Raw genomic sequence first — 14304 nt, 5'->3', positions numbered from 1 at the left:
ACAACTGTCGCAGACGAGGCTGTGCTCATCGTTTATGTGCAGTATATCGAAAATGAGGATCTGAAGCAGGACATTTTCATGTAAGTCAACCTTACTACCACCACTCCAGGTGAGGATATTTTTACTGCAGTGGATTCTTACTTCATTCAACATAAATGCAAACCGTTCACCATTAGGGCCTGATTTGAGAGCATGAATACAGGATTTGAATATTGGCCAACATTTTGAAATACAGATGGTGCTTTTGGAGATTTGTTGATTGAAGGCACAAGTCAAAGAAGCATAGTGGGTCTAATTATGATGCATATGCCTGTGTATAAGCAGTTTGTTATTAAAATGACAAAAAAAACGTATTAAAATGACAAAGAAAAAAGTATTTTATGGTATTTTATTAGGAGGGGGGTCCAGGAATTTCATCAGAGATGTTTGGGGGTCCCTGGGGGAAAAAAGGTTGGGAACCCCTGCTCTACACTACCCAGCCGCTCTAGTGTTTAGACCTCTACACTACCTAGCGTTTAGACCTCTACACTACCCAGCCTCTCTAGGAATATGATGACAGCTGAGTCATTCTAGAAGGACCTGGTCTTGTTCCAATTCACCTACATGACCCGACTCTGCCTTCCAAACACGCTGACCAACATGTCAACATGACGTGTGTGTGTGTGTGTGTGTGTGTGTGTGTGTGTGTGTGTGTGTGTGGTGTGTGTGTGTGTGTGTGTGTGTGTGTGTGTGTGTGTGTGTGTGTGTGTGTGTGTGTGTGTGTGTGTGTGTGAGTATCATGGTCACGAGCACTAAGCTACTGTACAACTTTAATTGTTAACCCAAGCTTTTTAATCATTGAACACAGTGTCACTCTGTCAGGCCTCTCACTCTGTCTCTCACTCTCACTATGTGTCAGGCCTCTCACTCTGTCATGAAACCAAGACGTCACTCTGCAGGTCTGTATGTCAACATGAAGCACACAGAGGCCAAGTGGTGCGTGCGTGTGTGTGTGTGTGTACCTGACGACAGTAGGAAAGAGCTCGATTCCATAGAGCAGGGAGACGAAGACTGTGGTCGTCATACAGAACTTCCCTATCAGAGCCAGACCCATGACTATAGCAGGGCTATCTGTGGAAGTACAATATCAAATATTATACAATGTACTGTTAATAACACATATTATACAATGTACTAACAGACCCATGACTATAGCAGGGCTATCTGTGGAAGTACAATATCAAATATTATACAATGTACTGTTAATAACACATATTATACAATGTACTAACAGACCCATGACTATAGCAGGCCTATCTGTGGGAGTACAATATCAAATATTATACAATGTACTGTTAATAACACATATTATACAATGTACTAACAGACCCATGACTATAGCAGGGCTATCTGTGGAAGTACAATATCAAATATTATACAATGTACTGTTAATAACACATATTATACAATGTACTAACAGACCCATGACTATAGCAGGCCTATCTGTGGGAGTACAATATCAAATATTATACAATGTACTGTTAATAACACATATTATACAATGTACTAACAGACCCATGACTATAGCAGGCCTATCTGTGGGAGTACAATATCAAATATTATACAATGTACTGTTAATAACACATATTATACAATGTACTGTTAATAACACATATTATACAATGTACTAGCAGACCCATGACTATAGCAGGCCTATCTGTGGGAGTACAATATCAAATATTATACAATGTACTGTTAATAACACATATTATACAATGTACTAACAGACCCATGACTATAGCAGGCCTATCTGTGGGAGTACAATATCAAATATTATACAATGTACTGTTAATAACACATATTATACAATGTACTGTTAATAACACATATTATACAATGTACTAACAGACCCCTGATTACAGCAGGCCTCTGTGGAAATACAATAACACATATCATATAAAGCATTTAAAATGTATACACACACCATAGAATCAATTAAAATAAAGTATTTAAAAATTATACACACCATGGAATCAATTAAAATAAAGTATTTCAAAATTATACACACCATGGAATCGATTAAAATAAAGTATTTCAAAATTATACACACCATAGAATCAATTCAAATAAAGTATTTCAAATGTACACACCATAGAATCAATTCATATAAATGATTTCAAATGTATACATACCATAGAACCAATTCATATAAATGATTTCAAATGTATACATACCATAGAATCAATTCATATAAATGATTTCAAATGTATACATACCATAGAATCAATTCATATAAATGATTTCAAATGTATAAATACATTTGTGTCAAGATTTTAAATATACGTATGTACATTTGTGTGTGTACGTATGTATGTGTGTAGGTATGCATACATGATGTATGTATGTATGTATGTATGTATGTATGGATATGTGTGTACATATACTACACCTAAATGTAGTGACTTCATTGACACAATAAAGTATAAAGAAAATATCTAATGTATGTACGCACCATAGAATCAATTCAAATAAAGTATTTCAAAATGATACACACCATAGAATCCATTCAAATAAGGTATTTCAAATGTACACGCACCATAGAATCAATTCAAATAAAGTATTTCAAAATTATACACACCATAGAATCCATTCAAATAAGGTATTTCAAATGTACACATACCATAGAATCAATTCAAATAAAGTATTTAAAAATTATACACACCATAGAATCCATTCAAATAAGGTATTTCAAATGTACACATACCATAGAATCCATTCAAATAAGGTATTTCAAATGTACACATACCATAGAATCAATTCAAATAAAGTTTTAAAAAATTATACACACCATAGAATCCATTAAAATAAGGTATTTCAAATGTAACACACCATAGAATCCATTAAAATAAGGTATTTCAAATGTAACGCACCATAGAATCCATTAAAATAAGGTATTTCAAATGATACACACCATAGAATCCATTAAAATAAGGTATTTCAAATGTAACAGACCATAGAATCCATTAAAATAAGGTATTTCAAATGTAACGCACCATAGAATCCATTAAAATAAGGTATTTCAAATGTAACGCACCATAGAATCCATTAAAATACGGTATTTCATGTAACGCACCATAGAATCCATTCAAATACGGTATTTCAAATGTACACGCACCATAGAATCAATTCAAATAAAGTATTTCAAAATTATACACACCATAGAATCCATTCAAATAAGGTATTTCAAATGTACACATACCATAGAATCAATTCAAATAAAGTATTTAAAAATTATACACACCATAGAATCCATTCAAATAAGGTATTTCAAATGTACACATACCATAGAATCCATTCAAATAAGGTATTTCAAATGTACACATACCATAGAATCAATTCAAATAAAGTTTTAAAAAATTATACACACCATAGAATCCATTAAAATAAGGTATTTCAAATGTAACACACCATAGAATCCATTAAAATAAGGTATTTCAAATGTAACGCACCATAGAATCCATTAAAATAAGGTATTTCAAATGATACACACCATAGAATCCATTAAAATAAGGTATTTCAAATGTAACAGACCATAGAATCCATTAAAATAAGGTATTTCAAATGTAACGCACCATAGAATCCATTAAAATAAGGTATTTCAAATGTAACGCACCATAGAATCCATTAAAATAAGGTATTTCATGTAACGCACCATAGAATCCATTCAAATACGGTATTTCATGTAACGCACCATAGAATCCATTAAAATAAGGTATTTCAAATGTAACGCACCATAGAATCCATTAAAATAAGGTATTTCAAATGTAACGCACCATAGAATCCATTAAAATAAGGTATTTCAAATGATACACATCATAGAATCCATTAAAATAAGGTATTTCAAATGTAACACACCATAGAATCCATTAAAATAAGGTATTTCAAAATTAACGCACCATAGAATCCATTAAAATAAGGTATTTCAAATGTAACACACCATAGAATCCATTAAAATAAGGTATTTCAGCACCATATAATCCATTAGAATAAGGTATTTCAAATGTACACATACCATAGAATCAATTCAAATAAAGTTTTAAAAAATTATACACACCATAGAATCCATTAAAATAAGGTATTTCAAATGTAACACACCATAGAAACCATTAAAATAAGGTATTTCAAATGTAACGCACCATAGAATCCATTAAAATAAGGTATTTCAAATGATACACACCATAGAATCCATTAAAATAAGGTATTTCAAATGTAACAGACCATAGAATCCATTAAAATAAGGTATTTCAAATGTAACGCACCATAGAATCCATTAAAATAAGGTATTTCAAATGTAACGCACCATAGAATCCATTAAAATAAGGTATTTCATGTAACGCACCATAGAATCCATTCAAATACGGTATTTCATGTAACGCACCATAGAATCCATTAAAATAAGGTATTTCAAATGTAACGCACCATAGAATCCATTAAAATAAGGTATTTCAAATGTAACGCACCATAGAATCCATTAAAATAAGGTATTTCAAATGATACACATCATAGAATCCATTAAAATAAGGTATTTCAAATGTAACACACCATAGAATCCATTAAAATAAGGTATTTCAAAATTAACGCACCATAGAATCCATTAAAATAAGGTATTTCAAATGTAACACACCATAGAATCCATTAAAATAAGGTATTTCAGCACCATATAATCCATTAGAATAAGGTATTTCAAATGTAACGCACCATAGAATCCATTAGAATAAGGTATTTCAAATGTAACGCACCATAGAATCCATTAAAATAAGGTATTTCATGTAACGCACCATAGAATCCATTCAAATAAGGTATTTCATGTAACGCACCATTGAATCCATTCAAATAAGGTATTTCAAATGTAACGCACCATAGAATCCATTAAAATAAGGTATTTCAAATGTAACGCACCATAGAATCCATTAAAATAAGGTATTACAAATGATACACACCATAGAATCCATTCAAATAAGGTATTTCAAATGTAACGCACCATAGAATCCATTAAAATAAGGTATTTCAAATGTAACACACCATAGAATCCATTAAAATAAGGTATTTCAGCACCATAGAATCCATTAAAATAAGGTATTTCAAATGTAACGCACCATAGAATCCATTAGAATATGGTATTTCAAATGTAACGCACCATAGAATCCATTAAAATAAGGTATTTCATGTAACGCACCATATAATCCATTCAAATAAGGTATTTCATGTAACGCACCATAGAATCCATTAAAATAAGGTATTTCAAATGTAACGCACCATAGAATCCATTAAAATAAGGTATTTCAAATGTAACGCACCATAGAGTCGAGACACCACCAGTGACAGCAGGCAGGCTGTGCCACTCAGCAACAGAGACAGCATGCTCATTGGCCGCCGGCCACAGCGAGCCAATAGGAACGGGACGAGCAGACAGGGGGACTCGGTCAGGCCGGAGTAGAACTGGGCGAGGTACACGTTTACTCCGAACGAGCCCACGTTCAGACAGATCCCATAGTAGGTCAACGCTGACGCAAACCTGAGAGAGGGAGAGAGAGAGAGAGAGAGAGAGAGAGAGAGAGAGAGAGAGAGAGAGAGAGGGGGGGGGGGAGAGAGAGAGAAACACACACAGAGACAAAGATAAGAGAGAGAGCAAAGAGAGACAGAGAGAGAGAGAGAGAGAGAGAGAGAGAGAGAGAGAGAGAGAGAGAGAGAGAGAGAGAGAGAGAGAGAGAGAGAGAGAGAGAGAGAGAGAGAGAGAGAGAGAGAGAGAGAGAGAGAGAGAGAGAGACACTGTTACGACCCTGGCTCAAAGGGAAGCAACATTAGTGCACACAGACATCTGGTCTGTGTTTAAACCAAAAGACTATTCTAATTACGATAACTAGCTCAAACTAAAGATCAAGAATGGTCGAAAGTGAAGAGACTCTGTTTCCACAATCTCTTCTAGCAACAGTCACAGTGCATGTGTGGGTCAGCAAGTGTCTTTGAGCTGCCAGGCAGGTATCCAATCAGCAGCAATCAGCTAATTAGCAGCCATCACCTGCATGCACAGTGACACAGGAGTAATCAAGATCATGGTACATAACACACACACACACAGAGGCAAAGAGAAGAGAGAGAGCAAAGAGAGAGAGACACACACAGAGAGAGAGAGAGAGAGAGAGCGACAGACAGAGAGAGAGAGAGAGACAGAGAGAGACAGAGAGAGAGAGAGAGAGAGAGAGAGAGAGAGAGAGAGAGAGAGAGCATCCACAGAGCTTTTAGGAAGGTGTGCAATAAAAGTATTGCTTCTCCCTCCAAAAGGTTTTGGCGGGTCCAAAATTACTCTCGTTTACATGTTGCATTGTATCCCCTCCCTACTTCCCATTTCCCTGCGTGGAATGCACCTGATTGGATAAATATAGGCTCTAGTGTGACATCTAGTGGCTGAATGTTATCTATAGCACCTTTAACTGGAATGTTCATCCATAGAATACTCATCATGACCAACCTTCCCCCTAAGGTGCGCCCGTGCGCGCGCGCGCACATGGCAAAACGCTCCCGCGCACATCTGAAATCGGTCGCACAATTTTTTTTTTTTTTCAACAAACATGACCATGTTCACGTCTTAAACTCATACTGAGGCCTTAGTTTTGGTTTTAAATTGCATATCATCATTCATTTATTTATTGTCACACAGAGCAGAAGAATTTTGCCAAAACAAACCAATAGTATCCAGCTGCAGAACGGCAGACCAGCCACACTCTCAAACCCAAACGCATTTCCTTTGATTTAATTATACATCAAATGATTTATGTCAAGGATTGCAATGCCTCGTTTGAATGAAGTTAACTTTTCACCTCGATAACGTCAACATTCAGGGTGAATGTAATGTGAGAAATTGGGATAAAAAATTTAATAAATATTAAAAATATATATATTTTTGTTGATCGGATCGGGAAAGATCGGTATCGGTAGATACTCAAAATCACATGATCGGGATCGGGAGCAAAAAAATTTGATCGGGACATCCCTAACGGTAACCTGTTGCGTGTGACGTTACCAAGAGAAGCCCCGCTTTCAGTGCTTTGTGGGCAGCGCTACTGCACGCTCACACAGACACACACAACAGATGAGGAAGTGGACAGATCCGACCAGCATTGCTGGCTCCTCACAATGCAAACGCGAAAAATTTACATTACAGATGAACTGCAGAGAAAATTTCCAATTTATCATCCCGGTCGAGACTAATTGGAAGCGGAGTGCAACGCGTGCAAAGCTTGACCATAATGTTTATGTGTCTAATAAAGGTGCTGGCGATCTCAAAGCTCACATGGACACAGCAAAACATTACAAACAAAGCAGTGCGAGGCGAGAGTTTGATGGCAAAGTTGACCGAATTGATTGAAGAATGCAGCTATACAGAGAGAAAGAAAATAATTGAAAACTATTTTGATGCCTCAAAATGATGTTTTGGTTTGATAAATGCTTATGATACAATCATTCTAAGGATTATGTGTGTAATAAATTAGTTTAGTACACTAATTGCAACAAATCTGAAACTGCATAGTGCACTTTTAAATTAGTATCTTTGTGAGGTTTCTGTTTTATAATTTACATTACATTGAAAAGATAAATATATATTTTTTAAAGCTGGATTTTCTAATACAGAAGAGGTATTATTTAGAACATTACATCATATTTTTCTTGTTATTTATTTTGTCCAGTAAGACTTGAAAATATATATTATTTTGTCATAGGTTGATTTAGTTATTTTCTTGAGATTTGTCAGATAGATTACTTTAGGCATAATACAGCATGTTGAGTAACTTTGGTTATAGAGAGATATTATTTTGTTATATAAAATAATATAAACAATAATTTTATATCCATACAGAGGAGGTATACTTTAAATATATTATAATGATAAGGCATCTTTGAGTAAACTTTGATTAAGCATCTTGAGGCTGAAGGCAGTGTCCTCTTTAAAAAAAAATCACAATATGGTCACCCTTGAAGTCGCATTATAATTCACTTAATAAAATAATGACGAGTCAGCCTCCTAAAAAGACAAAAGTTAGTGACACGACTCACACCGCCGCCGCCAACCCAGCCAAAGTAAGGACTATGCTCTGTATCGTCAATCAATGGTCAAATAAATATTTGATTAAGGAATATAATATGCCTTTTTGTATTATTTCTCTGTGTATCAGCAAAATGTATATATTTTTATGTTAGACATTAAGGGAAATTAAGATTCTCAGATTTTTTACAAACCGCCGCTTATCAACTAACCGGTTAATCGGCAGGTGACGTATGTTGCTCAGTATAGTAGTTGCTGAAGTCTGCTCAGGAGGTTTGAGTGTTTGCTCAGACCAAAAAATAATTAGAGGGAACATTGATCATGACCCTTTAATACTTACGACCAGTGTTTATTTCTACTGTGACCAGTGTTTATTTCTACTGTGACCAGTGTTTATTTCTACTGTGTGTAAATAGCACGACTGTGTGTTTTCTACTATCGCATGTCTGGAGTTTAGCTTTTGTTTTGTAATGTCTCTTTATCGTTCCCGCAGACCGCCGAGGTCATGTGCTGCCGGAGGGGTCAAAGGTCACTAGCAGCACACCCCCCCCTCCCCACCCCCACTGTGTTCATTACTCAAGAGCCCCGGTCTCAGCGTGGAGGTATGGATTATCAGATCTCACACGCCTGCAACTCTCCTCTCACTAGGGCTGAGCCCAAACGTTCGAACGTTCGGACCTTCGTTCGTTACGTTGGCATTCGAATTCTAAATCAACATTTGAATTTAAAAAAAATTATAATTTTCTTTACATAATTTTTATTTATATATATTTTTTTGTATGTGTCTATTCATTCTGTTTAAACCAATGGGGTTTTTCTTCACAGTTGCAGATAAAGATTAGGCTACACTAATATTATAGTATTAAAAACTGATGACTTAGTTATATTCATTAAAGAAAGTTGATTTAATAGAAAGAAAAGACTAATTTAATCAGATTAATCACGTTATTCAAATTGAGGATTTAGTTTGAGGATATTTATAAAAAAATATATAATAATAATAATAATTTAGATTTTTTTTTTAATATATATATTTTTTTTTATTAAAAACAAAGGTTCGAACGTCCGTTCGAAAAACCCTGACGAAGTTGGAATCCCAAAAACAGGCTTCGGGGACAGCCTTACCTCTCAGGCAGGAGAAACCAACACGCCTGCAACTCTCAGGCTGCGGTTACACTAGGGCCATTTCATTTTCGTTTCATTTCGCTTTTCAGAACGCTGCGTATTGGCAGGCAAGTAAGAGTTAAGTTAGACGTCGTTTTGTCTTGTCTACTATATACATGTAGTACAATGCCAAAGCAGTAGGTGGCGATGTAGTTCATACATGAAGGCCATTTTCAACCAATCAGAAAGGTTGAACGAGACACTCCACATCCTGCTCAAAATCTCAAAAGCCACCATCTTTATACCTCGCATGAGCCATTTAGTCACATAGCATTTATTTTTCAGCAAGAAATAAAGTGCAATAAACAAAAACGGATACATTCACTGTGTTCTGCCTCATTTGGTGATGATTTGTTGATGAAACAAAACTAACATCAACACAATTGACCACCAAGAGCGGAGTTTAGTCTCACAAAAAGATCGCAGATTTTGTTAGCTTACGTGCTAACGTGATTGGGATATGCCAGTATAACAGTATAGCATTGTGGCTAGCAGCGAAGTAACGTTAATGCTAGCAGAATGAATGGATGTAAACGTTATTTAACAGATTGCAGAATGGGTACAATACAATACGGCTCAATACAAACAATTGTTAAGGGAATGCAGACTGTTGTAGCTTGTTATATTAATCAGCGTCCCCAGAGCGATAGTTCAACTTGACTAAGAGGGTCTGAAAGTAACGAGCGACGCTAGCCAGCCAGCACCTGCCAAACTGATAATATCAGACGTTGATATCAGGAGCTATCAGTAGCTAGATAACATTAGACAACGCCTCATGTATTAAACAAAAGTGAATAGATGACTGGGCCATTTTGTTTAATGCTTGTTATGTTGAAAGAGGAGCTCTGAGCTGTTCATGCAGTCGACTCTTGCGTGGTAAGGGTTTGTTGACATGACATGGGTCTGGGAGGGGGAGAATTTGGCGTCGGTCTCTACTGCGCATGGGCATTGGGCAGAATGGCTCCGTATCCGGCTCGCGCAAATTACATGGCACCATTGTCGGCGAGTTTCCAAAACGAAAATACCTTTTCAGCGTTCCCACTAGGGAAACACGTTTTCCTGCCAAAACGGCGTTTCTTTTTAACTTGGACATGCAAAAGTAATCATTCAGCAACAAAAACAAAAACCCCAGTGTAACCATGGCCTCAGATTCAAGGTGTCAAAGTACAGGTTTAGCAAGGCGGTGAGAGAAGCTAAGCAGCAGTACTCAGAGAAGCTCCAACACCAGCTCTCAGCCAATGACACTGCTTCTGTCTGGAGGGGTCTCAGGAACATCACTGACTACAAGCCCAAATCCCCCCCTCCCCCATTCCACGAACGACCCACGTCTAGCCAACGACCTGAATGAGTTCAACTGCCGCTTTGAAAGACAATGGAGCGGTCCTGACAACACCCCCCCTCGTGCCAGCCTGCTTCAAAACATCCACCATAATCCCGGTGGCCCAGTGGACTAAAAGCCTCTGCATGCTACAGAAACTTCAAAGCAACTGCAACACAACATCGACAAAGCAACGGTGTTTTAGACACTCTGCCTTTATGCTTCTGCAACATCGACGCGCAAAGTTAGTTTAACTAAAGTTAGTTTAGGTTCGTGTTAACGTTAGATAATGTACAAAATAAACGTATTTCCGGTGATTTTAGACGTCGCTCTTTTATTTTGAAATCCCCCGACCGGAAGTGTTATAGTGTCTGTTGCTAGCAGCTTAACTTTCTGTGCTTTTCGAGCTAACGTTACCGTAACGTCATTAGTTTCCAATGGAGAGGACCTCGGCTCACATGCAGCTCAAACTACCTATTGGAATAAATTAATTGATTGATGTTTAACTTGTCCCTGTGTGTGTCCAGTCATTTCGACTAGCAAACGTTGTATTTAACGTTAAAGTTACCTCAGGATACCATTGTATTTAGTTGGTTAGCTATGTAGCTAATGTGGATAGCATTTTGTATAGCACCAATGCTAGCTGGCTGGCTACAGCTTTATTTACTAAATTATGGAGGCTTTTTAATCGTCAAGGTAAGAGAGGATTTGTCATGATCAACTGAAGGCGTATGCTATGGAACAATATGTGCTTGGGTTTTCAGAAAAAGGCCAGCTATGTGACGCTAATCTACAACAATGGCGGATGGCATTCTCTGCGAGACCAATATTATTCTATGACAGCCCCGCCCCCATTCGCTAACCAACCAATCACTGCTACGCAATATCAACGCAACGGTTGTTTAGGTTAGATTTTGGAGACATGTACGCAGCATCCTCGCAACACAGTCTACAAGACCCTAAACAACAACCGCGCTGAAATCGTGCTGATGTTGTGTTGAAGTTGCTTTGAAGTTGCTGTAGCATGTAGAGGCCTTAAGGCCCTTGTTACACGCAGTGTTTTTGTGCTCGTTTTTATACGTTTTTGAATAAGTTTGCTGTCCCTGTTACATAGAAATGCCGTTTTTGCCGGATACGTCGTGGCCCTACTGAAAACGCTAAATTGTGTTTTCCGTTTTGGAGTAGCGCCAAAACTCGCCGACAACAGTCGTGTAATCTGCGCGGAGCCGTTGTTGCTCAACGCCCATGCGCAGTAGACTGTCAGAATGCAGTGTAACCTACAGCCCGCGTGCAGCACCATGTATATCCCTCCTGTCTGGCTGTCTGTCTCGAGCCCGGGGAGCAGCACCGAGCAGCGGCCGAAGAGCAGCCCGCACGCAGCACCGTGTATCTCTCCAGTCTGGTCTGTCTGTCTGTCTGTCTCGAGCAGCAGCCCGAGCAGCACCGAGCAGCAGCAGCCCCCATGCCCCGCCTCATCTCTCCTGCCTCGAGCAGTACCGAGCATAATGCCATAACGTTATGAATGCCCGAAATAACATAGCATTACAAAGTACAGTTGACAGCTGGGCTGTGTTAACGTTACAATGTACAGTCGCGCGAAATAACGTTATGAATGCCCGAAATAACATAGCATTACAAAGTACAGTTGACAGCTGGGCTGTGTTAATGTTAATGATGTCATAATCAAACATTCTAGAACATTTGTGTATCTATTCAACAATTCTCTCACAGCTGAGTGTGGACGACAGCGGGGACGAGGGAGAGTTGTTGCTCAACGCCCATGCGCAGTAGATACCCACATCTGCATGCTCTCACCAATGTCCGGTGACAACAGAGCTATAGCTGCAGCTACCATGTGTTGTCAAGTTATTGTTACAAGGACCCCAGTACAAGCTACAACAGTGCATTCCCTTAACAATTGTTTGTATTGAGCCGTATTGTATTGTACCCATTCTGCGATATGTTAAATAAAGTTTACATCCATTCATTCTGCTAGCATTAAGGATTGCATGAGCAGCTGGCTAACGTGAGCTAGCGTTAGCTATCAGACCCTGTTAGCTCAAGCTCCTCTTTCAATCTTAACAAGCATTAAACAAAATGGCCCAGTCATCTATTCACTTTTGTTTAATACACGAGGCGTTGTCTCTAATGTTATCTAGCTACTGATAGCTCCCGATATCATCAGTTTGGTGCTGGCTGGTTAACATGAGCTAAATGTTAGCTGCTAGCCACAATGCTATACTTTATACTGGCATATTCCATTCACGTTAGCATGTAGCTAACAATGTAGCTAACAACATCGCCGATCTTTTTTGAGACTAAACTATCCGCTCTTGGTGGTCACTTGTGTTGATGTTAGTTTTGTTTCATCAACAAATGAGAGGCAGAACACACAGTGAATGTATCCGTTTTGTTTATTGCACTTTTATTACACTTTTGCTGAAAAATAAGTGCTGCATTGGGTAAATAGGCATTTAAAGATGGCGGCTTGTTGACATTTTCTTTGCAGGAAGTGTATTGGCACATTCAAGTTCTGATTGGTTGAAAATTGCCTTCATGTTCGCCACCTACTGCCACCTACTGCTTTGGCAGTGTACTACATCACTGTGCTCAGGTGACAAAACGAAAGTGTGACGCGCCTAACGCTACGTTGCGACCTGGAAAAGCGAAACTCATCTGAAAACGAAACGAAAACATCAGCCAGTCTAACCGAAGCCCATGGTTACACTGGTGTAAAACAGCAACATTCTATTTTCGAATGATTACGTTTGCATGTCCAAGTTAAAAAGAAATGCAGTTTTGGCAGAAAAATGCGTTTTTCTAGCAGCAACGCTGAAAGGGTGTTTTCGTTTTCGAAACTCGCCGAAACTCGCCGACAATGGTGCCATGTAATTTGCGCAAGCCGGATACGGAGCCGTTCTGCCCAATGGCCATGCGCAGTAGAGACCGACGCCAAATTCTGCCCTGGCTGGACCTCGACTCCGTCCAAACATCAGAACTAGTCACTTGCAATATCGCGCTATAATTCATATAATTTGCTGTCCTCCTCAGATTGCTTATTCATGTGTAACACGCATGGTTATTTCCAGTGTTTACAGCAGAGCTGTCCCAAGTAGCTGCGGCTACCAACGTGTTGTCAAGTTATTGTTATAAGGAGCCCAGTCCAAAACTACAACAGTCTGCATACCCTTAACAATTGTGTGTATTGAGCCGTATTGTATTGTACCCATTCTGCAATCTGTTAAATAAAGTTTTCATCCATTTCTACTAGCGTTAACGTCACTACGTTAATAGCCTCGATGCTAACTATATACATGGAGAATGCCATTCACATTAGCATGTACCTAACAACACCGGAGATCTTTTTGTGAGACTAAACTATCTGCTCTTGGTGGTGAATTGTGTTGATGTTGGTTTTGTTTCAACAAATGAGAGGCAGAACACACAGTGAATATATCCGTTTTTGTTTATTGCACTTTTATTGCACTTTGTTTTCTTGCTGAAAATTAAATGCTACGTTGCTAAATGGCTAGCGCGAGGTATTTAAAGATGGTGACTTTGTTGTTTTTAAGCAGGAAGTGTAGTGACGCACGTCCAACCTTTTGATTGGTTGAAAATGGCCTTCATGTTTGAACTACATCGCCACCTACTGCTTTGGCATTGTACTACATGTATATAATAGACGAGACAAAACTACGTCTAACTTAACTCTTAGTTGCCTGCCAATACGCAGAGTTCTGAA

The 14304-nt window shown here is 38.2% G+C and overlaps 1 protein-coding gene across 1 annotated transcript in view; it reads right to left on the bottom strand.

Moving 5' to 3' along the window:
* LOC311235719 (solute carrier family 22 member 13) overlaps positions 1 to 14304 on the bottom strand; it is a 122832-nt gene that overhangs the window by 50866 nt on the left and 57662 nt on the right. Inside the window, exons 7-8 of the mRNA XM_084323185.1 lie at positions 5337 to 5554; positions 1002 to 1110 (exon numbers count right to left, since the gene is read on the bottom strand). Of these exons, the coding sequence (XP_084179311.1) occupies positions 1002 to 1110; positions 5337 to 5554 (327 nt within the window). The remainder of the gene's footprint in view (positions 1 to 1001; positions 1111 to 5336; positions 5555 to 14304) is intronic.

This window comes from Notolepis coatsorum, assembly GCF_963971535.1.
Source record: "Notolepis coatsorum genome assembly, chromosome: 1".
Classification (NCBI taxonomy): Eukaryota; Metazoa; Chordata; class Actinopteri; order Aulopiformes; family Paralepididae; genus Notolepis; species Notolepis coatsorum.
The sequence above is the reverse complement of the archived record's forward strand: the minus strand, read 5'-3'. Positions and strand labels throughout refer to the sequence as shown.